General features: G+C 32.1%; 1 protein-coding gene across 1 annotated transcript; it reads right to left on the reverse strand.

Annotated features, from left to right (window-relative positions):
* Window positions 1-19803: 19803 nt before the first annotated feature.
* Window positions 19804-23844, reverse strand: LOC125852285 (GSH-induced LITAF domain protein). The gene is made up of 3 exons (XM_049532019.1): window positions 23528-23844; window positions 20216-20342; window positions 19804-20108 (listed from the first exon to the last, which is right to left on the reverse strand). Exons 1-3 carry the CDS (start codon window positions 23773-23775, stop codon window positions 20025-20027), a joined length of 459 nt encoding a protein of 152 aa, XP_049387976.1. The 5' UTR covers window positions 23776-23844; the 3' UTR covers window positions 19804-20024.
* Between the last annotated feature and the right edge of the window lie 871 nt (window positions 23845-24715).

Consider the following 24715-nt stretch of genomic DNA (forward strand, 5'->3'; position numbering starts at 1 on the left):
AAGAGAGAGTTAAGAGTAGAGTTCAAGAAAGTATGAGTTTAATTGTGAGTCCTTTTTGATCAACTATTGATTTGAGCTAAGTTTTGAGGAAGTAAGTATGAGAATGAGAAGAGCCGTCTACACGAGTTCCATATTGTTATGTAGACCCTCGATTTGGGTCGTTTATGCCCATAATTCAGCATGAACTTCATAATTTGAGCATCTTTGAAAGGAGTAGTATTTGCAAGTTCTAAGTCTTGAGTATTGAGTTCCTAATCCCTTTTGAGATTTCATTCCTAATCATGGGACTATTACATATTACCCATGGAGTCCATGAGTTGAGTTGTTCATGCCCATAATTCCGCATGAACCCTACGAGTTGAACATTCTTGAGATAAGTAGTATCGTGAAGTCCTTGAGTTGAGTTGTTAATGCCCATAATTCTACATGAACCCTCTGAGTTGAGCATTCTTGAAATAAGTAGTATCATTGAAGTTCTTGAGTTCTATGTATGGTTATTGAAAACCTTGAATTGAGTCGTTCACGTCCATAATTCGGCATGAACCTTATTTTGAGAAGCTTTTTACAATTTTTTCTAAACTTGTTTTAAGACTTGAGAACTTGAGTTGAGAAAGAGTAGAGTTGAGTTCATTTTCTTTAAAATGATATATGGGAACTAAGTATTCCCAAGAGCAACTGTTTTCACATTTAAAAGAGGAGGAGACTAAAATTTTCAAAAGAGTTTTGAGCAGTTTGAGTAACATCTCTTTTTAGAGAAAGATTTTGAGTAATAATTTCAAACCACAGAAAGAATTATGTTTTTAAACATATGAGCTGAGTATATTTTGGGAGTAGTATTGAGCACCGATACGGGGACGAGTTCACATAACTCAAGTCTCAATAAACCATGTAGCCAACATGGGTAGAAAGGGTCATACTTTTTAGATGATTCCTTAATTCTCTTAGCATAGACTAGTGGATCCACTTAGTTGAGAGGTTCTATACCCCGGCAAGGTATAAGACAGTTTTGGTAGCGTGGGTGAGACATTATATCATCACATAACTCATAGTGATGGTTGTCGGTTAGATAAACTCCCATAGAGATATTTTGTACTCTTATATACACAGAGATATATTGTATTTTTATGTACAAATTGAGTTATTATTGTATTATTCAATACAATTGAGTTATTATCTACTGTTTTAAAAGTTTTCCATGTATTGCATCTTTTATTGTTGTTTTATCCTTGAGTATCTTGAGTTGAGTATTTTATTCTTGAGTGAGTTTAGTTGAGTAAGTTGAGAAAAGGTAAATATGTTTCCTTTTCATCAAGTTCAAGCTTATGTTATGCTTTAGAATTCCCCTTACATGCTCGTACATTTCATGTACTGAGTCATTTGTCCTCCATTGTTTCATGAGGCAGACACATGTATTGAGGATCATCAACAAGAGCTTCGCTGATACCACATGCAGTTCGAGTTAGCTATGGTGAGCCTCCTTTCTTCCGGAGGGTTCCAGTTATACATTCAGTTATATCAATTGTTAGGATGTCGTGGGTTTTGTCCTAACTTTCATCTTTGTCAGTTAGAGGCTTCATAGATAAACATTAGAGTTTGAGAAGTATGTTTCATTTATTTTGTTAAATGTTTTAAAGACTTTAGTTGCCTATTAATGGCGAGTTGAATATACTATTTTATTCAGAGTTAATCTTTTGAGTTAAAGATTTTGTAATTTAAGTTTTCATGAATTTTATTCAGTTTTTAATTTTTTGTATGCTTGAGTTAGTCTTTCGCTTATAGTAAGCCAGGATAAGGGTTCGCTTGAGGACCAACAATGGTTTTTGAGTGCCGACCACGTCTAGGGTGTAGACTCGGATCGTGACACAATACCTATTACTAATATAATAATAATAATAATATAATTATAAATAATCTAAGATTAGTTGTACTATAATCCTAATGGTAATCTAATCCTAGTGTGACTCTAACTCTACAGAAATGTTGTAAACACGTCAGTCACATTCGTTAGACTTGTTCCTTTGACATGTTCCAATCACCAGCTTCTTTCATCTTCAACACGTCCCCTCAAGCTAGAGAGTAGAGAAACAGTTACTCCTAACTTGCTTTGAATACCCAACAAAAACTTGTTTTGTTAATGCTTCGCTATGAATATGATGTTAAGTCGGTTTTTGTGGTAGTTCATTTGCAGATTGATATGAGTAGTCCCACCTATAAAAACACTTAAGTGCAGTATGGTTATTCCTACCACTGATTTGACCTGACTCAGTACTGTTTTTCTCCTTATTTTCACTTGGACAACTTTGTTCAGAGAACCTGGTCCATATTAACTATTCTGAGAACCTGTTCCTTGTCCAGCATGCTTGAAATCTATTTCGCTGGAGTTGAAGTTGTTGTTTTCTCTTCCTCTCCCCTTTGGGCAAAGAATACCACGTTATGGTTTTGTTGTGCCACATCTTCTTCTTCTTTCATTATATCAAAACCCTGAGAGCATTAATAAATTGATTAAGGGTGAAATATGGTGCCTTTACCTAACACGACAGTCCTAAGGTCTTGTAATTGATACCTAAACCTCTAGCAAAATTAATTACTTTGCTATCTTTATCCACATATTTGTGAATGGCTGTAAGGCTATCACATATGCCTTTGAATTCCTTAATGTATTCATCAATCTTTTTGGTTCCTAGCCTAACACTTTGTAGTTGTTGTTTAAGCTGAAACTCCTTATCTTTTGTTGCTTGAAGATAAGTTTCTTCCAAGCATTCCCACATCTCCTTGGTAGTTGAGCAGCCCACAATTAGGTACAAACTTTCTTCAGTCAAAGTGCCTGAGATCCAACTCCTTAGCAACACATCTTTCTCCTTCCAATCATCAATGGTGCCACTATCTTTTGCATCCATCTCAACCGCTACAACTTTCCCATCAGTTTGTTCAGTGGAACAACTACTTTGACTTGATTCATTCTCTGTGATGAGATATGTTAGTTTCATCACGTGAATCAATTAATATATTTGTGTCCTCCATATGAGGTAGTTTGTTGGCTTAAGTTTAATGGAACAAGCGACAATGAGTTGGTGAAGTGAGGAGGTCAACATAGTGTTGGTAGAAGGGGTCATTGCAATGTGTGATTTATTTTTATCAATACTCATAGTGCGAAAAAGCTTTAAGCTCTGATACGATGTAGAAATCTCATGTCTATGATTAGAGAAATCAAGGATTGTATTGATAATTAAAATTGTTGAGTGCATACTCCTTACATAGGGAGAGAATTGTAGAGTCTTAAGTTAACTATACTTAAGGTCCTACTACAATACCTATTACTAATATAATAATAATAATAATGCAATTATAATTAATCTAATCCTAGTTGTACTATAATCCTAATCGTAATCTAATCCTAGTGTCACTCAAACTCTATAGCAGTGTTGTAAATACGTCAATCATCTTCATTAGACCTGTTCCTTTGACATGTTCCAATCATTAGCTTCCTTCATCCTCAACAGATACTGACAGAGTTGTACTAACTCGACAAGCCTATTGCTTTTTTCATCAAGGGGTGAGCGACAAAGTCCTATTTAGGAATTCGACATGATGGATGCACTACTACTAAAAGGTGGATATAAGATATAAATTTGATCTGTTTGACATTTTAGGTTCTTATTACTAAAAGTTGACTGAAGCCATTTATTATATGTTATACCATTCAATATTACTAGTTTTAATAAACACATTTGATTTAATTATATATAAAAAAAATTATAGTTCTAAAACAATTAGGGATTTTCAAAGTGACAAATTAAAATTTTGAAAGATTAAAGCTATATATATAAAGTGCTATCAATTACCACTTAGAGAAGTGTTACCTAATTTTAGAAAGAAAAACATAACAAGGTAGATGTGAGATGCAAACTTCTAACCTCACACGAAGAGGTGCACCTAATCATCATTGCATTATTTGATATGTCTAGTGTGAATTCACACATTTATATTTAATTTATTTTTTAAAAAATATAACACAACTATATATTATTTCAGGAGGAGAGTATGGGTTCACGCGAATCTGGAGACTCACTCTTGAATACGCCTCTTGTAACGACTTGTTCCCGTCATTATGGAAAAATCAATGGGGAAAAAATTTGGGCCAGAAAACTTCTGAGTAGTAACTTGGAAGTTTCTAGCCTAGGCCAGACTTGGACGAAATTTGAGTCAGGTGAGGTCTATGGAAATCCGGTAATGGATAAGGGATTTGATTTTGAGTTTGATCATGTGAGTGGATATCCAAGACATTAAGGATCCGTACGACTTTACAGAATCAAATTCGGGTGAGTAGAACTCTCGAAACTGATCTTTCTGTGAAAAGGATAGTTTTAGAACGTCAAGGGTTGAAGGTGTTTTGCGAAATCAGAGCTTGGAACTCAAATTCCAAGTTTTTGTCTCCGTGCAAGCCGTCATGGCGGTATTAATCCTGCAAGGGTGGGGCTGCTGTGGCGGGATGGGGCTCGATGTGGCAGGACAGTCACGATTTAAACCAGAGAAAAACCCCAAAAACGTTATTTTTTGCAAAACTTTGTTCTTAAGAGCTAAGGGACGACCCATGGCAGTTTCTTATCAATTTCCCACGAATTCTCATGCTAAAGGTAAGATAATTACTCCCCTAATCCGTATTTCGATTCTTAGAACTTAGAATCTTGGGTAATTATCGTTGGGGAGGGTTTTGGCCTGAAGTTAATGGTGGGAAAATCCCTAGTTGAACATTGGAATCATGGGTTTGACCTTAGATTGATAATTTTGTTATAATCCGGGTACATTAGACCTTATTTAGTGATCCTTGCATTAATTGCTTATTTTAGATCAAGAACGAGCTGAAAGACTCCGGAAAGGGAAGGCTCACGTGTCTTAGGAGTATTCAAGCTTGATTTCGAGGTAGGTGATGGTTTGATTTCCTGTTGTATGATATATGCCGGTTAATTGCTTCATTGTATGCATGCATGTATGCGAATAGATAAATGTTAATCAAATCTAATGAAATGATTATGTGTGAACAATTAAATGTCATGAACCTATTACTTGATTGTATGACTATGAACATTGTTCATTATGGGTGTGATTGTGACTGTGGTTGTGCTGACTGGATCGAGTGTCATGTTCTAACACATATATTAGATTAGGTGTCACGTTTTGACATATATATTGGACCGGGTGTCTCATTTCGACATATGCATAATGGACCGGGTGTCATGTTCCGACACATTAATAGTTTGGGTGTGGATTCCATGGGATGACCACTTGTGATTATTACGTTCATAGCTACCTGTCATTGATATTTGGAAATTGTATGTTGCTCCTAAATGATAACTGAATTATGCATTCTGTATATGTGTGTTTACTGTGTTGTAATTACTTGCGTATATTTCGCTGACCGAGTAGCCGCGTGATCCTACCAGTACACCATAGTTTTATGTACTGATACTGCACTTGCTCTTTCCTTGTTCAGTACAGGGCATCTTCAGGGGATACTAACAGACCTTAGCTAGGAGATTATTGATTGAGATAGGATTCAAGGATGAGCCAGTTCTTTCAGGCTGTCATGGATCAATCATTAGTTTAGTCCATTCTTTTTGGACTCAGACTATTTATGTATTCGGACTTTTAATTATGTTAGTTTTTGGGGTTGCACCCCTTTTTTCTAAGACTTGTTGATTGGTAGAGTTTTGGTACAATGACTTTCAGGTCTAGGGGTTGAATTTCCGCGAGGGTCATGCTTAGTTGTTTTAGTTAAACTTTTGGAGTTTATGGGAACTCCGTATTTAATTAGTTATTTAAACCTTCTTCCGTATCTTTAAATGCTTTAGTTTCTTAAAATTGCTTAGTCGGGTTGTAGTAGTGGTTCTCCCACCAGAGAGTTAGTGTATGTGCCAATCACGGTGGTCTGGGTCGTGACAAAGTTGGTATCAGAGTCCTAGGTTCGTTGTTCTCATTGTACCAAAATGAGTCTAGTAGATTCTTGCAGAACGGTACGGAGACGTATTTTTCTTCGAGAGGCTACATGACTTTAGGAAATCTCCCTGTCTTCTTCTCCCTTCGTGCTATGACTTGATTCCAATTGGCATCTGGTGATCCAAATTAGTATCTAATCTTTTTCATTCTTCTATCTGCAGATGGCTAACACATGATAAAATGGTGTCAGGACCGTAGCTCCCATCAATGAGACAGCTGAGGAGCCTGTGACAATAGGCTGCGGTCGAGGCAGGGGTAGAGGAAGGGGCAGAGGCCGAAGAAGGGCAGCACCCGCTAGGAGTGGAGCCCAGTTGAGAATGTCTCCAGGGAAGAGGCCCCTTTTGCACCCGAAAAAGAGGTACAAGAGAATGTGGAGATCGAAGACGAGAAAGATGTTGGACCACATGAGGATGTACAAGCTGAAACTACAGGTCTTTCTACCTTAGACCCAATGATAGCTCAACAGATCATGACTTTTCTGAAGGAGTTGGTCGGCTCTGGAGTCCTTTCCACAGTGCAAGCGGCTCAACCTCCAGTCAACCGCCCCATTGTTGCAAATGTTTCCATGGTAGATGGAGCATTAGACACTTATGCCTTTTTTCATCCCCTATTGGACCCTGTGATGACTGGTACTGAGCATGAGATGTTGACTAAATTTCTAAAGCTGAAGTCGTCTGTGTTCCATGGTTGTGAGAGTGAGGACGCCTATGAGTTCATTCTGGATTGCTATGAGAGGCTTCACCAGTTAGGCATTATACATCAACATGGAGTAGAGTTCGTGACCTTCCAGCTTCAAGGTGAGGCTAAGTAATGGTGAAGGGCCTATGTGGAATGCAGATAGCCAATTTTCCCCTATTCACTTGGATGCAGTTTCATGCTTTGTTTCTGGAGAAGTATGTGCCCCGAACTTTGAGGGATCACAAGAAGGACGAGTTCATGGCCTTGGAGCAGGGTGGTATGATTGTAGCTGCTTATGAGGCTAATTTCTATGCCTTGTCCAGAAACGCTACACAATTGGTGACTACAGATGAGGAGAGAATTCATCTATTTGTCAGAGGATTGAACCCCGAGTTACAGGTATTGTCTATTCACATGACCTCTGCAGGTAAAAGTTTTAATACGGTGACAGACTTTGTGAAGAAAGTGGAAGGAGTTCGACATGATGGGTAGGCCAATGCTCTGGTTAAAAAGCCCAAAAACAATGGTAACTTCCATGGTTCCTACTACAGAGGTTCAGGTAGGCCGACACTTGCAGCCCGGCCAATTCAATCAGTCATGCCCACTTCTACAAGTGGTTAATAAGGAACTTCACAGTAGAGTCCTATTCAGGATAGTCAGGGAGCCGCACCATCGTCTGGCAGCAGGCCGTCCTTTGACCACAATTGTTACAATTGTGGAGAACCTGGGCATATCAGGAGAGATTGTCTCTATCCGCGCATGTCTGAACCCGTGCATCAGCTGACTAAAGCAGTGGTACCAGCGAGCGGCGGTAGTAGTGGTAGAGGACATCCACAAAGTGGTCAAGGAGGAAATCAGTGAGGCCGTGGAGGCTGGTAAAATGGTAATGCAGGTAGAGGAGCAGTGCAACCAGGCAATGAGGTTTCCCATCAAGATGACAGGGCTCATTTTTATGCCTTTTCGGGCAAGACCAAGGCTGAGGCATCTGATGCAGTGATCATATGTACTATTCTTGTCTGTGACTAAATGGCTACTATTTTGTTTGATCCAGGATCTACTTATTCATATGTGTCAGTTCAGTTTGCCTTGTGATTTGATGCGGTTTGTGATGTGTTTGATGCCTCCATCCATGTTTCTACCCCAGTTGGAGAGTCTGTCATAGTTACCCATGTATATCATCTTTGTCCTGTCCTGTTTATGGGTTTTCAGACTTGGGATGAATTGGTTATTCTGGATATGACTAACTTTGATATAATCTTAGGCATGACTTGATTGTCCCCCTATTATGTTGTGCTTAATTGGAATGCTAATTCTGTAACTCTAGAGATCTCGGATAGGGAAAGGTTAGAGTGGGAAGATGTGTACAATCCTAAACCAACTAAGATCATATCTTTCGTTTTGGCTAGGAAACTGGTGGGGCATGGGTGTATGGCGTATTTAGCAAATATTCGGGATGTTGATGCTGAGTCTCCCTCTATTGAGTCTATTTTGGTAGTGTCTGAATTCAAGAAAGTGTTTCCTATCGATTTGCTTAGTATGCCTCCAGATAAGGATATAGATTTCTGCATTGACTTGGAGTCGAGCACTCGTCCCATCTCCATTCCTCCTTATCGCATGGCTCTGACAGAATTAAGAGAGCTTAAAGCTCAAATCCAAGAGCTTCTTGGTAAAGGTTTCATTCGTCCTAGTGCTTCCCCATGGGGTGCTCCTGTCTTGTTTGTTAAGAACAAAGCTTTATCTGCATATGACTGTGAGGCACAAGTTGATCTCTCATTTCCATGCTAGTTCTAATGGTGGTCATTTTGGCATTTCTACTACTCTCCATAGGTTGAAACATGATTTCTATTAAAAGAGAATGAAACAAGATATGTATTCCTTCATTAGAGAGTGTGATACCTTTCAGAGGTGCAAGGGTGAAATATGTGGCATTGTAATGATCCAAAAAGTCATTTTTGAAAATTTTATAAAATTATCATTTTACTCATCCTGATATTGATCCCAAGCTAATTTTGATTGGATTTTGAAATTTGTTTCGAGTTTTGAGTAAAAAGTTGTGAATTATGTAAGTTTTTGAGTTTTGAAAGGCTGAAATTGTTGAAAAGTGGTTTTTGGTATCTTTTGAATTTTTGAGTATCAGAATGGAATTCCATAGATTCAATCAGTCCCAGAATATGAAAATTGTTCTAAGAGAGTTGTTGGTTTCAGATTCAGAGTCTTGTTGAGGATTTGAGGTCCTAAGTTGGAAATTTGTGAAATTTTAGCCTTTGAATTAACTTTGGTCAACATTTGGGGTTCGGATGCTCAGATTGGATTTTTGAAAGTTCCATTGAATTTGGGGGATGATTTTAGGTCTAGAGAAAGTCTTGGTTGAATTTTCATAGCTCTCGATTTTGTTTTGACCCTTTTAGGTGTTATGGGGTTTATGGGGTTCCAAACGAATCTCAAGGGTCCATTTGATGAATTTGTTGTTGGCTGAATTTTCTGATATCTAGTGTGCTCATATTAGAGAGAGGTTGTTTGCTAAAGCGAACCTCATTTTCGCGAACACATGGAAGCTTTCACGACTTTCACTTTAGTGAAGGCCGGGTTGCGAAGGCGATAGGCCACATTTTAGTGGGGTTCGCTTAAGCGAACCTTGGATCGCTGATCCTCTACTAAAACACTGCTAAAAAATGGCAGACAAAAAAGAGACAGACAGTGTCGCTCCAAAGAGCGATGCCATTTGCCACACTATCCGTCACTTTTTAATAAAAATAATTATTTTAATTATTTTATAAAAAGCGACAGACGACATCTCTAAGTCCGTCGCTCTTTTTGCTAATTTTTGCGCAAAATATATATAATTAATAATTATTTATATATATATATATATATATATAGACGCCGTCCGTCGCTTTTCATTAAACATAATTATTTATAAATTAAAAAATAATCACGTTGTCCGTCGTTTTTAATTTATTTTATTTTATTAATTATTTTTTAAAAAGCGATGGACGGCATCTCTTAGTCCATCACTTTTTGGTCAAAATATCTGGTCAAATATTTTTTTAAAACGACGGACAACGTCTCTTGATCCGTCACTTTTTGGTCAAAATGTTGGTCAAATAATTTTTAAAAAGCAACGGACAAAGAGACGCTATCCGTCGCTTTTTATAAAAAAATATGTTGAACCAAAAATGGGTTTTTCCCCATTTTCCTCTCTCTTTCTCTCTCCTCTCTCCTCTCTCCCTTCTCTCTAAAATCAAACTGTTGCGCCGTTGTTGCCCTTCTTTCCCTGAGCACTAACTAGCTTGTGAAGGTTAGAGTTTAATTTATTTTATTTTTTTCAATTCTAGTAATATTTGATTTTGTTATAAGTTAGTATATTGTTTTAGTTTGTTGAATTGTGTTATTCAATTGTTAATTTGTATATTTGATTATTGTTAGTTAGGGAGGGAATTGGGGATTTTTTATTTTAGGATTTTCTTTTGAATTGGGTATTTTTTTAATATGATTGTGAATTGAATATTAGAAGTTAGAACTAACAAATAATTAGAAGTTAAAAGCTAGATTAGTTGAATTTTCCAACTATGAAATTCTTGAATTTAGTATGTTTGAAAGTTGAAGTTAGAAAAATATTGAATTGTATATGAAAATTAGATTACTTTGAAGTTAGAAAAATATTGGATAGTGTATGAAAGTTAAAATTAGATTAATTGAATTTTCCAACTTAGAAATTCTTGAATTTAGTAAGTTTGAAAGTTGAAGTTAGAAAAATATTAGATTGTACATGAAAGTTAGATTACTTTGAAGTTAGAAAAATATTGAATAGTGTACTTGAATTCTTGACCTTAGATATTCTTGAATTTGAAGTTTAGATAGAACTAATTTTAGAAATTAGATATGAATTTGAATTTTTGTAGGATTTTAGAACTTTAGGTTGTGAACTTTAGAAATTTTGAATTTTTGTAGTATTTTAGAACTTTAGGTTGTGAACTTTAGAAATCTTGAATTATTGTAGGATTTTAGAATTTTAGGTTGTGAACTTTAGAAATCTTGAATTATTATAGGATTTTAGAACTTTATAAGGTTGTGAACTTTAGAAATATTGAATTATTGTATGATTTTAGAACTTTTAGTTGTGAACTTTAGAAATTTTAAATTATTGTAGGATTTTAGGACTTTAGGTTGTGATCTTTAGAAATCTTGAATTATTGTAGGATTTTAGAACTTTATAAGGTTGTGAACTTAAGAAATATTGAATTATTGTAGGATTTTAGAACTTTAAGTTGTGAACTTTAGAAATCTTGAATTATTGTAGGATTTTAGAACTTTAGGTTGTGAACTTAAGAAATCTTGAATTATTGTAGGATTTTAGAACTTTATAAGGTTGTGAACTTTAGAAATATTGAATTATTGTAGGATTTTAGAACTTTAAATTGTGAACTTTAGAAATCTTGAATTATTGTGGGATTTTAGAACTTTAGGTTGTGAACTTTAGAAATCTTGAATTATTGTGGAATTTTAGAACTTTAAGTTGTGAACTTTAGAAATCTTGTATTGTTGTGGGATTTTAAACTTTAAGTTGTGAATTTCAGAAATCTTGATTTGTAGAATTTATGAACTAGTTATTTGGTTGAACTTTAGAAATCTTGATAAAATGTAGTCTTTATGAACTATTTAATTAAGCTTGAACTTAATTAAAACTTTGAACCTAATTTGAAGTTTGAATTACTAAAGTGTATACACTAAAAACTAACAAATCATCAATTATTGTACTAGATCAGCCATCAAAGTATATTCATTAGTACATATCACTGTTTAAATAACATATCATCAACAATTGTACCAAATCGACCACCAAAGTGTATACACAAAAATATTTTTGTGTTTAAATTGATGGTGAACATATCGCCGCGATCATTTTGGTCTCAGCATACATCAAACTTCTGATGAGTTGGGGTTGAACCTTGATTGGAGGCAATTGAAGGGGATATCCAAAAGGAGATTCCTTAAATAAGTGAAGCTTTTTGACTATGGAAAGACGTTTAGTTATCTCGTCAAACACTTTAACGTTGACGTAGGTACACCAATTGTTTCTTCTCTGGCTATAATTTTTTTTTTTAAAGCAAGTAAATAATTTATTTAAGTCAAAGAAACTGTAAATTATGAATGTCACTTAAAATGTATACAGAACTACAAATCTCATTTAACATCATAATCTATGTCATTGTATACCATCATATATACTAATAATAAAGCAGGATTATACCCTTTGAGATTCTAAATCATAATTTATACCATTGTATACAGGGGTGGATCTACGTGAACAGATGGGGTGCCACGGCACTCAGTGATCTTGGAAAAAATGTTATATATATGTGTGTGTGTATATATATATATATGTATAATAATTAAATATAAATTAACTTTGACACCCAGTAATTGAAGTGTTGAACAGTTCAATTGGTTGAGGAGGTGGCCTACCACACAGCCAGCGTGGGTTCGAACCTCGCTGGAAGTACTTGTTTTTTTTTTTGCTCCTTTTTTTCGTTTCTTTTCTTTTTTGTCTTTTTCATTATGTGTAAAGTAGGGGTGGGCATAAATACTGAGAAATCGAAAAATCGAATCGAACCAAATTTTTTTGGTATTTCAGTTTCGGTATTCGGTATAAATTTTTATATTTTTCGGTATTTCAGTTCGATTTTCGGTATGTGACTTTTGTATTATTCAGTATTTCGGTTTACCGAAATATATTATATTATAATATATATTTATATTATATTAATTATTAAATAATAAATATTATATGCAAATTAGGTCAGTGACCACGCTTTCACTTTTTAATCTTCATTTTTCTGACCCTTAGGCTTTAACCCTTAGCAGTTAGCAGCGTCGCTTTCACTAACCCTTAACCTTAACGCTTTCCCACTTTCACTTCCCACTTCCGACGTCATCGCATCGACCAACGACCAGCCGATCAGCAGCAGCCAACCAGCAGCAGCCGACCAGCGCTGCAGCACTCCAGTAGCATAAACCGGTGACCACCATCAGGCATCAGGCATTGTATATTTGTATATGATATTTTGATTATTTTTTGTTTTCAAGATTTCTTCGTTCATTTTTTTGTTCTTTCTGATTTTTACTTTTGTTACAAAAAATCGAACTAACAAAAACCAAACCGAATTAATAAAAACCGAACCGAACCAAAATAATTCGGTTCGATGTTCGGTACACGTGGTACAAGAACCAAAAACCAAAAAAATCGGAAAAAAAACCAAAACCGAACCGAATTACCAAATTCCCAGCCCTAGTGTAAAGGGCTTTAATTTTTTTTCTCCATTCATTCTTATTTATTTACTATTCTTTATTAATTCAAATTGACTCCTTTTCACAAATTTTTTTTTTTTTTACTTTCTCTTTCACTAATTATTAACCTATTGATATGAGTGTTACGTGTTTATTCTTTATCAATTAATGACTACTGAATTATAAACGTCAAATAAATATTATTAAGAATATATTTAAATAGTAGTTTTTAAAAAATATAAGTTTTAAAAATGATGAATATTATTATTATATTTTTTTTAATTTAAAGGTTCTTTCGATCTTCACTAACGTTTTTGCTAAGTAAGATGGCTAGGCTGAAACTATAATTTTTATTTTTTCACTACTATATATCTCCAACAACACATAAAGTCAATGGAATATGAAAATATTAAGTTCATTCTATTAGATAGTTTATACAAGCTCAAATTTTAATGTGAAATTTTTTTTCTCAAAGTTTAATAATATAAGACATCTAATTCCAAAAAGTAAATAAAAATTGAATTGTTTAGTTATCTCTAATCTCGAAATATCTAAAATAAAATATTACTAACATGCATATTTGATCGATTTGTTTATAAAAATAAAAAAAGATTAATAACCCGAATTGTAACCCAAAATTAAAGCAACCGATTCTTTTATCTTACTTGAACGATGTGACACCCACGACCTCCAAATTCTAGATCCGCCTCTGATTGTATATACCAATAGAATATGTACATAATTTGTACCAATAAAAATAACAGATTTATATAACTATATAATCAAATCCTGCAAATAATTTAAACCAATAAAAACAGCTAGGATATACTATTCTATATCATAATTTGTACAATTTTTAAAAAACCAACATAAACTGCTCATAAACTAAACATAATTTGTACGTAAATCACTTCCACAACTAAAACATAAAATGAACATTATCAAGTATAAAAAAGTAAAGCAGCAGACAAAAAATATTTTTTCAAACATAAAAAATAAAATATAAAATGCCATGGATGGTAATGCTAATTTTGTCCTTTTCATGTTACATGTTTAATGCCTTTGGTGGTGAAAGCATTCGACTCGAAAATTGGTGCTGAACAAACAATTGGGTTGTTGATATCGGTATTAGACTTCATTAAATGGGGACTCTTTCAGGGAGTATTATCAAAAGCAACTTTCCTACTCAATCAAATTTTTTTTCAAGAAGCAAAAATATTTTTTTGTGTTATTAGAGATAATTTTGAAAAGAAAAAAAAATAAAAGCAATTTGTTAAAGATGACACTGAAAAAGAGGGGAAAAAGAGTGTACAATGTGTTAAAATCTGATTTTGAAAAAGAAATCTCTTCAAGCAAATTAAAAATAAAAGAAGGATTTATTTATCATTTATTGAAAAGTTGATTTCAAAAAAATATTAAATAAGAGTAGAATTGTAAACTTACTTAGTTTTTTAATACAAGTGAAATTAAAAAATGTGACATATAAAAAGGAACGGAGGAGGTATTTATTAAAGGAACGTATCCAAATATAATTGAGATTCTAAAAAATAAATAAAATAAAAGGTAATAAGAGTCCCATAAAATCACCCCACTGACCAATAAAATAGGTCTTAAATCGTGTAGCTATTTATTTTTTAATAAATTATCATATTTGTAATTAAATTCTTAATGTTATAAATAAAAAGACTAGAATAAAATTATGTAAATTAAGGTCTTAAATAGTATATTTTTGTAATTTTTCTTTTTTTATATTTGTATTAAATTATTTTATTTTATGAAAGAGGTTTGTACAAATACTTTCGGGAAGAAGAAGAAAAGGAACAACAACAACATATACCCAATGAAATCTCACAATTAAGATTTAAAATATATATATTTTTATGATGAGTTTCATTCATCGTTTTTTATCTTTGCTATCATTTTTTCAAAGAAAATCAATGTTTGTGATTTTGTTGGTAAGAGTGTCAAGTCTCTTATACAAATGCTAAAAAATATGGTATATCGCATTAATTGCTAGATTTATGCGCATTCAGTATTTATACCAAACTGCTATTCGAGTAGTTTAATATTAGTAATTACGAATTCGAGTGAAAACTATATAATATTATTCAAAATATTTATTATTTCAATATTGATAGTGTTTGAGAAATTTAACTATAGTAATTACATTTATTGAGTGGAAAATATATTTTACTTTTTGATATCTTATTTTTTGAATGGTGTTTAGAGAGCAGCTTGCGCGCACCTCAACTAATTTTATGTGGTATTTGTTATTTTCCATCAACATAAGTATTAATGACCATTTATCTCTATCAAGTTTTGAATATATTAGGAGAAATTATCTAGAATTTATATTTTTAAAATGATTTAAATTCGAATCACTTCATTGATCACAAAGCTAAAATTATAGTGCTACTAGAATAAATATTATTCGACTGTAATTATAAATATGTGTTCCTGTAAAAGACATGTTATATTGATTTATATAATTTGATGTAAACATTAATTCTTCATTATTAGTTTTTCAAATCTAAAAGGTGAATCGAACCAGCTACCGACTTCACGGCTGAGAATTTTTGCATTCAAATCATTTTCTATATGGAAAATATTTTAAAATCTGAATATGTTTTATGTTTAAATCTAAGTACAATTTTTGCTTAATTCTCAGCTGTAAAGTTAGCAGCTGGTTCGATTTCACCTTGCAAATTTGAAAATAATACTATATTTAAGGATCAGTGTCTACATTAAATTTTATAAATAAAAAAATATAATATTTACAAACAAATTTGTAATTATAGTAAAATATTATTCATTCTCACAATACTAAATATTTAACTTTGTGATCAATAAAGAGAGTTAAAAATATTGAATTTTTGGGTTTAAATCTCTAGAGTATATAAAAATACTAAATGATTTATTCTCATATATTCAAAATTTGATAGAAATAATTATCTATACTTATGTTGGTGGGAGAAAGAAAATACCCCATAAAACTAGTTGAGATAGTGCATGCAAGTAGTCCCCCAAACACAACAATTAATAATAATAATAACAATAACAATAACAATAACAATAACAATAACAATAACAATAACAATAACAATAATAATAATAATAATAATAATAATAATAATAATAATAATATACATTTTTCACTCAAATGTATAATTACTATAATAAAATTACTCACACACCACCAATATTAAATAATAAATTTTAAATAATATTAATACATTTACACTCAAATCTATAATTACTACTATTTAATTATCTTATACCCCTTTAATATAAATTTTGAGTGCAAATAAATTTTTATCTCGTAAATAATGTGATACACCTTATTTTTCTTAGTGTTTGTGATCTTGCTTGCTGGTCCCTTATATATTTGTATTTTGTATAAGGGACTTGAAGCTAAAGTAGGCAATTAAAGTTACAGGTCTAAAAAAAATTCCAAAAAAAAATAATAATTATGTCTTTAATCAACTATAGATACTAAAGCTTATACTTAAACTTGATTTTGAGCCTTAAAAAAAAGCTTGATTTGGAATTAGGCCAAAAAATAAGTTTCTATTATGTCAATTTTGAGTTGAACAAAGAAATTGATATGCTTACCAACAAAAATGTTCATTTTTCTACACATAAAACAAAACAAGTAGTCAGACTAAAATAGTAGATAATCTCATAAAAATCAGTGATGCATATCATCAAAATATTTAGAATTTATTTAAATAATACAAAATACATTGAGTTAATTAAAGAGTGAACCTTGCTTGAGACGGAATAATAATATAAAAAATATATTATGGTTAAAGTAGTTAACGAAGAAAGTATGATTGGCTTTTATAGTAATATGTGAGTGTGAACTTATTAGTTGATGTACCAAATTCAGAATAAATATATATCTTTTAGGATAAGAATTAAAAAACGTGTGATAGACGTGTCATAAACTTTTCTATCTAAATTTTTTTAGATCAATGAGTGATATTTCTTAGGATAAAAATGATTCTCAAAACGTGTGATAGATGAGTCATAAACTTATCTATCTAGAAGATTGTGGATTAATAAGTAGATATCTTTTAGGATAAATTAATTCTTGAAAACGTGTGATAGACGTGTCATAAATGTACCTATCTAAAAGATTGTGGATCGATAAGTAAATATACGTCTTTTAGGATAAAATTATTCTTGAAAATATGATAGATATATGATAAGAATGATTTTTGAAAACGTAACAGATGTATCTTAAACTTATTTATCTAGAATATTGTGGATCATTAGTATAATTATAGATTGATATTATTAATGTTTTATATTTTATATGAAAATATTTTTGAACACTATATTCTAAATTAATGATCACAGGTTTGATTTTACATAAAGAATTTTATATTTAAAATTATATAGTTTAAATCACATAAATATATATAAAATTAGATCTACTGAAAAGTCATGATTTCAACAATTATTTTCATTTTCAAAATAATAATTTTCTCATGGCTTATATTATAAAATCTCATTTTATTATTTTATAAGAATATAAATGTATGATCATAATTTACTATAATTATTAAGTTATTTATTTTCCCAATTTTACTAGAAAAGCAGCTTCTAACTTTCTGAAATACAATATAAATGTATTTTGACTAATTCAAATATAAATAGTTATAATACGGTTATGCAGGAAGTAAGTTGTTTATTTGAACAAAATATTTGCATTAAATTTAACTTAATTAATGAACTTATAAATAAAATAGACTGTAAAATAAAGATTTATTTATCTAAAGTATAAAGCGAATTACTTTGTATTGCAATATTCTCAATACATTGTAGTTTATCTTTTAAAAATCCTTTTTGGATCATTTGGTATAGTTGATTAAGAGTTATAGAGATGTTGGTAATGCAGAGATTAGTTATGAAGAAATTTATAATATTATTTTATGCAGATACTAGCTTTGCAAAGTTTTGTTATTTATACATATAATTATTTCACATTTTATCTTCTATAAAATGAAATATAGATTTCTTCATAAATTATGTGTGTATTAGTTATGAGAAATAACCTCTCAATGTTGTATGGATAAACTTTTTATTATCACGTATAAATTGTTATTAATTTCATGTAAAGATATAAATGTGCCAATAAGAACTTTTTATTTATTATTTTTTTTGCTTTTTTAAAATAATAAATACATATATTTCTAATACTATATATTAGGATATTAAAAAAATGATTGTTGCACTACTAATAGAATTTAATTATTTATAACTGATCTTTCACCCTCTGCAAATGGTTGGTTAATTATTAAATAGTTATTGCCGTAAAAAAAATCCTGATAAAAGTGAAATTAAAAATAAAAATAAAAAAAGGGATAAAGGACTTCTACTCCTAACACGTCTCTAACTAATAGTGATTTGCTAGGTTAATTCTTCCTTTTAATTTGTGCATATTTATATTAGAAGTTAGAGCATTACATAGGTTCAATGTGTTTTAATTCACGTGAAACTAATATGTTTTGAACTTCAAAAATTATTAAGACTTAAAATTGAAACTTGATCAGGATTAGAATTTCTTGCAATTCATTTGAAGAAGTAGTATTTTAACAGGAGTCTTCTTATATATTTGATTTGCCACTTATTTAATTCAACTAGGACTTAATTTTTCTTTTATATATACTTGAGATTTTCATAAAAGAGAAATATTGTATCTACCCATCGACAAATCTAAGCATACAACTTTTTGAAAGTATGGTGGAACCACAAAAGAATGATAATTCTAAAGATCGTGAGGAAATTGTTCATGAGTGTGATAATTTCAATGTTCGTGAAGAAATTGTTCATGCGTGTAATAATTTCAATGACCGTGAGAAAATTAATCATCCGTTTGTTTTAAGGACCATAATTTTGGTCTCATCACTTGCAATATACTTTGGAATTTCCGATAATCCATTTAAATGTCATCTTTTGTTGTTCGCCCCTTCATTCTTTATACTTTTGCATGATGTTATTTTACTGCTTAGAACTAGTTGATTTTAAAGATCATGAGGAAATTGTTCATGCGTATGACGATTTCAAAAGATCATGAGGAAATTGTGCTAGCGTATGCTAAATTCAAAGATCGTGAGGAAATTGTGCATGCATATGATAATTTCAAAGATCAACAACATATCATGCTTAATCAAGCCAGAATGACGAGAATTATTTATCCTATTGAAGGACAATAGAAGTTTAATTATCTTAGTTTGCACTTTTTTTAAAATATATTTTTGCATTTTTTGTTTCATTGTTTAATTACAATAATAATACAAGTATTGTCACTTCTCAATTCCTTATGTTGATTATAGTTGTAAAATACAATTGTTTTATTACTTATCACGTGTAGGAAGTACTATTTTAGTAAGATTAATCTTGGCCGATCTCTTCCATATTTCTGATTTCTGACACCTTGATCGACATTTTTTAAAAAAAAAAAAAAATCATGTTTGATAGGTTAAGATTTTAACAAAATATTTTCTTTAAAAATTAAGTTATTTAAAAATGAGAAAAATAGCTTCTTTATAGAATAGAAAAAACAGGTTCTACAAATGGAAGATTGTATTCTTCCCACTCTATTTTAATTAAGCTTGCAATAGGTACTATCTTCAATTACTTTTTGAGACTGTTTGGCATCTCACTTTTTCGAAATAGCTTCTTAGAAAAGTGCTTCTAAAAAAATAGTGTTTTTTTCAAAATAAGTGTTTTTTACGGTACATAAGTATTTTTCATCTCCCAACTGCATTGCTAAACAAGAGTCTACGCAAACAAACTTATAATATTAAGATTAGTGAGTGAATTTAACCTAGGAAATTGGAAAAACAAGGGCGCAAGATTTTTTATTAAATATACAAAACTCAAAAGGGCAATCAACAATAGAAAATAAGATCTATTGTATAAGATAACAAAAACAACAAACTGCATTTTAGTTCACATCCATTCTCTCGAGCAAACAAGAAACACGTAAATATACACAAAAATACAAAAAAAAAAAAAAAAGGGGGGTTATACGAGGCAAATCCAAGATTATGCCCTCATGCAGGTAAGGCAAAACTTTTTTCTTCCCAGTTTGGAGGGTCCATAACCAAACAAAAATCGGATTTCTCAAAATCGGCAACCTACAAAAAGGCAGAAAGCTTGCTTAGTAAACCATCAAAGTTTAAGTCGACATGAGATCCATGAAATAGGCACGGAACATAAAGTTAGATCAGTAAAAGCTCGTTACCTTCTGATTGCAGCTTGGACAATAATGATACTTGTGCCAGAGGCAATCCATTGATGGGCAGAGAAAGCATACTCCAAGCATAAATGGCATCATGCATCCAACAAAAGCTGCAGGACTCGGTTTTGATCTAAATGGAACACACATTGGAGGAAATCAGAATTTCGCTGACACATACTCAAAATAAGGCCATAGTAAGAAAGTTCGTCAATTCCAAGCTGATGGAAGTTTTAACAGGCAAGTATACATAAACTCTACTAGGAAGTTGATTTCCCTTGTCCCTTTCACTGTCATTCCCCTTTCAAGTTTAACCAATGCCAACTAGGAAGCTAATTGACAAAATATTCTATAGTAGTTGTTAATTACCAATTTTATTGAAGTGGTGTTTGATTCTGACTTACGTTGTATGCAAGATTGTGCAAGTTATTAATTGGAAACCACTGCACTACCAGGAAGCAATGTAGGAATTGGGAAGATACAAGGGTGCCATGTTTTTTATGCAAGGATCATCATATTTATGTTCTTGACTTTGAGTGAAGAGAGTAGATGAGCCTAGCTATAAAATGGAAGAAATAGAGAGGTATTAATGTAATATCGAACTCCTCTAACTCAAAAATATCCCTTACTGCTGCCAGTGGTATGCAAGCCAATTCAGCTGAATCAATCCATGAGCTGCAACATAATATTCAGACATATGCACAGCGTATGAATTTTATATGTAGATGTATGTATGTATGTATGTATGTATGTGTATGTATAATCTATCTCTGCTCCATATACATTAAACTTGGTCAGTTACAAAGTCAACGAAAAAATTCATGCTAAGAATGTGTCACACTGTCATATGGATAGTCTACCTTTTGTAATTTGTAAGTTTGGGCTTCTACCTATTGGATTTGATGGACTTTGGCCCTGCAATTTTCCTACATGGGTCTGATATTGTGACAATATCAAACCACTGAGATTGGAAAATGGAAATCAGTTTTCTTTTTCCCCTAACAGGCACTTCTGTACTCTAAGAAATGCTATTTTGGTAGACAAACTTTTTGAGAAAGGTAAGTCACTCTGGTAGACCATTAACAGAGGAGAATGGCAATGTCTCTGTCTAAGGTGTAAATGCAGTGAAAATCACACGTCTCAGTAAATATTGCTATTGCAGCAGTCTGTTTCTTAAACATCCTTTTTTCCTTTCCTTTTCCTTTCAATAATGGTGGTGTTCTGTTACCACACCTGGACTATTTCACTGTGTATTTGCTACCTCCACCAACAAAGATACACGGGTGACTCTGCCCACCAAGGTCTTTAGCATCTTTAAGACCACAAGAAACCCTTTTTATTTTGGAAATCACCATTAGCCAATGAAAGAATCTGGAGAAGAATGTTCATGTTTTTCTTCGGAAGCAAATAAGAAGGGGGTTGACTGCTTACTAATTGTTCTCGACTATGGAAGAATTTCAAAATCTCTTAATTATGCTTAACATCATAAGTGGATGAAGTTTTCGTTTAAGTAGCCATCAAAAGAATCAGCGGTACACTTAACTCAGGAATAAACTAGACCATAAACCAAGTTCAGGAATGAATTCTGATGCTCAAACTTCAAAAGCAATGAATACTATTTACTTAAATATTGCCACATCTCATATGAAAGGACTTGATAAAGCCGTGTCACCAACAATATCTGCATAAACATGGCCTATCAATAGTCACATGAAGTGCAAAAGTAATACTAATGAATATCAGTAACAAGGGGATGAAAATAGGCCCCTGCGGTATACTAAAGTCTCACACCCGCTACCTCTTATCAACGAAGGTGGGATAGGGACTGTGTTTGCTGAAGGATCCAGAAGGAGGGGAGAAAAAACTGCACTATTTTGTTACAAACTATAATCCAGATATCAGTTATAGAATGAAACGTGATTGTGAGCTTTCCATGGTTCAACCAAGATTTATCTACACAGAGAATAAAGTAACAGAATGTTTTTGCATGCCCCATACCCCAATATGTATAAAACTATTGCACCCTGCATTAGTAAAAGTAGCAGGTGTGCAAAAGGGGTATGCTCTTCCAAACTTCTTCCAACTTCCTCATTCTTTCTTATCCAACTTAACTGTGATGCAGTTAGCAAACCAGAGATACAGAAACCCGTAATATATTTATCTTTTCCTTCTTTTTTGTTCTAGGTTTGGGAGGTTTAACTTTTTCCTGACCCAACTTGTTTGGGACTGAGACGAAGCTGTTGGGAGGTTTAACTTTGTGTTGGTACAACAATAAGCTGGCGAATATCCTTAAAGCAGTCAAATTGAAGTGATTTCAATCAAATAAAAACAAGGAAATTGCAGTTCAACTGAACAAACAACAAAAATACGGAAACTGCTAAATTAATTATCTTTTTGAACATTAATTGCTATATCAAATTTTCTACGAATAAAATGTCAAACTAATCCATGCATACTATGTACAACTTATTGGTGTTTCATTAGTGCAGGAACGTGATTCTTATTGGAGGTTCAAGAAATATAAAGAGCCCTCATTAGGATATTAGGCTTCCACAAAAGTTCATTCCAATTCTTCAAGGATTCGTTGAATAATATGATAAAACTATCAGTACTACAGATTAAGCAAATTCCTATGTAATTTCTTTTCATTAGCCTAAGTTTGGCAGGTAGAGTTAAATGTATTTGCACGGGTGGGAAAATGCAGGTGCCAGATTAAATGTTTGTGTCCAAACTGTTTGCCATATCATCATTATCCAAAAAGAACTGATGTTGCTACTACTGAAGCTCAATCCCAGACTAGTTTGAATCAACTACATTTTTCAATTTTAGTTTGGTCCCGTAATAACCATTCGACTTCATTTTGAATATTGATAAATTCGTTGATAAAGATAAGGTGAATTAGCTTTTAGTGAGAATTCATCACCAAATGATCATACCATGAATAGAACAACAAAGTTGCACACACGTTGCAGACAAACAAAAGAAAACTCCCACTTTTACTCCCTTAGTTACTGCAAATTGTAATATTGATCAATCAAGGCAAAATTAATACTATCAAACGAAACGTTACAAACACAAGAATACTAACTACTAATACAATATCTTAAAATACTAAAATACACAAAACATAACAACGAAACCCTACAATCATCTTCTAAACCTGGCAATACTTTGATTTCGCTTCAATAACATGCCGAGCAAGTTCTACGCTACCAATTACAGAACAACAACAATATAGAGTAACAAAGAACCAAATCTGCAAATTGCAATTATCCCAAAAAAAAAGGGGTTTAAAGAGGTAAAAAGGAGAAGAATTACTTGATTTGGGTGAGACCGGTATTACCACAGTGAAGGCAATTGAAAGGAGCAGGAGTATCTCTGTAAATAGTTTGTTGAATCGGAATTCCTTTAGGATCTCCATAAATGGCGTTTGGTGGAACCATACCTGCTTGATAAGGATTTTGACCTACATAGTATTGCTGCTGAAATTGCTGCGGCATCGGAGCTTGGTACGGCGCCGACGGATTGTAAGGGATTCCGACCGCCGGTTCATCGTACTTCGCCATCTCCGGTGATCGAATTGATGTTGATTATTATGCGATAATAAAATAAATAAAATTCAGATTTATTTATTTTGCGTACTACGCGTTTGTAGAATTGTCGTAGCTTTATATAGGGGCGAAATTAATTAATTAATTTGGTTTCTAGAAAAAATTGACTTTTAAATCGCCGTGTATGAATTATTTAACTTTGACGTTATCTATGTGGCGATTTAGTATTGGTTGACTGAAATATATTGGCCTTTTCTAACTAAAGGAAATTGGAACCCGCTCATCTTTATTTGTCCATTAATTATATTAAAAATAGTTGTTTAAAAAATATTTATTTTGTTTGACAAATTTAAGAGATAATTTATCTTTTTGTGTCTATTTTAACCTTGCTATTAAGTATTACTCATTTCGTCCACTATTAATTATCATGTTGTACTTTTCAAAAGTTAAATTATATTATATTAATTCGATATGTTACACAAATAATTAAGATATTTAAAAATTATTCGAAAAGTACTATAAATTGCATTTTTTTCATATCAATATGATGAAAAATATACATCATAAGCTGTTAGTCAAAGTTCTTTTAGTTTGAATCTAAAAAAAGAAATCATGACAATTAAAAATGGATAGAGATAGTATTCAACACCAAATATATTCAAAGGGTAATGTGGTAATATTACTCCTATTATTTATTATTTCTTAAAATTGTGTCAAAGTCAATAGTGAAAAATTATTACTCCCTCTGTCCCAACTTATGTGACTTACTTTCTTTTTTAGTCAGTCCCAAAAAGAATGACACATTTTTATATTAAGTAACAATTTAACTATAAAATGTATATTTTACCCTTAATGAAACGATTCACAGTCACACAAATTTCTATAATTCATTTTGGACCACAAGTTTTAAAAGTTTTCCTTTCTTTCTTAAATTCCGTGTCGAGTCAAACTACCT

The sequence above is a fragment of the Solanum stenotomum genome, chromosome 1 (assembly GCF_019186545.1).
Source record: "Solanum stenotomum isolate F172 chromosome 1, ASM1918654v1, whole genome shotgun sequence".
Taxonomy (NCBI): domain Eukaryota; kingdom Viridiplantae; phylum Streptophyta; class Magnoliopsida; order Solanales; family Solanaceae; genus Solanum; species Solanum stenotomum.

What these genes read in the sequence shown, in the direction of transcription:
- LOC125852285 (XM_049532019.1), bottom strand. Translation starts at nt 23,775, where the DNA reads ATGGCGAAGTACGATGAACCGGCGGTCGGAATCCCTTACAATCCGTCG. An exon ending in ACCGGTCTCACCCAAATCAA is followed by an intron (nt 20,343 to 23,527) that starts GTAATTCTTCTC and finishes TGTTCCATTTAG; the next exon opens with ATCAAAACCGAGTCCTGCAG. An exon ending in GTCCAAGCTGCAATCAGAAG is followed by an intron (nt 20,109 to 20,215) that starts GTAACGAGCTTT and finishes GCCTTTTTGTAG; the next exon opens with GTTGCCGATTTTGAGAAATC.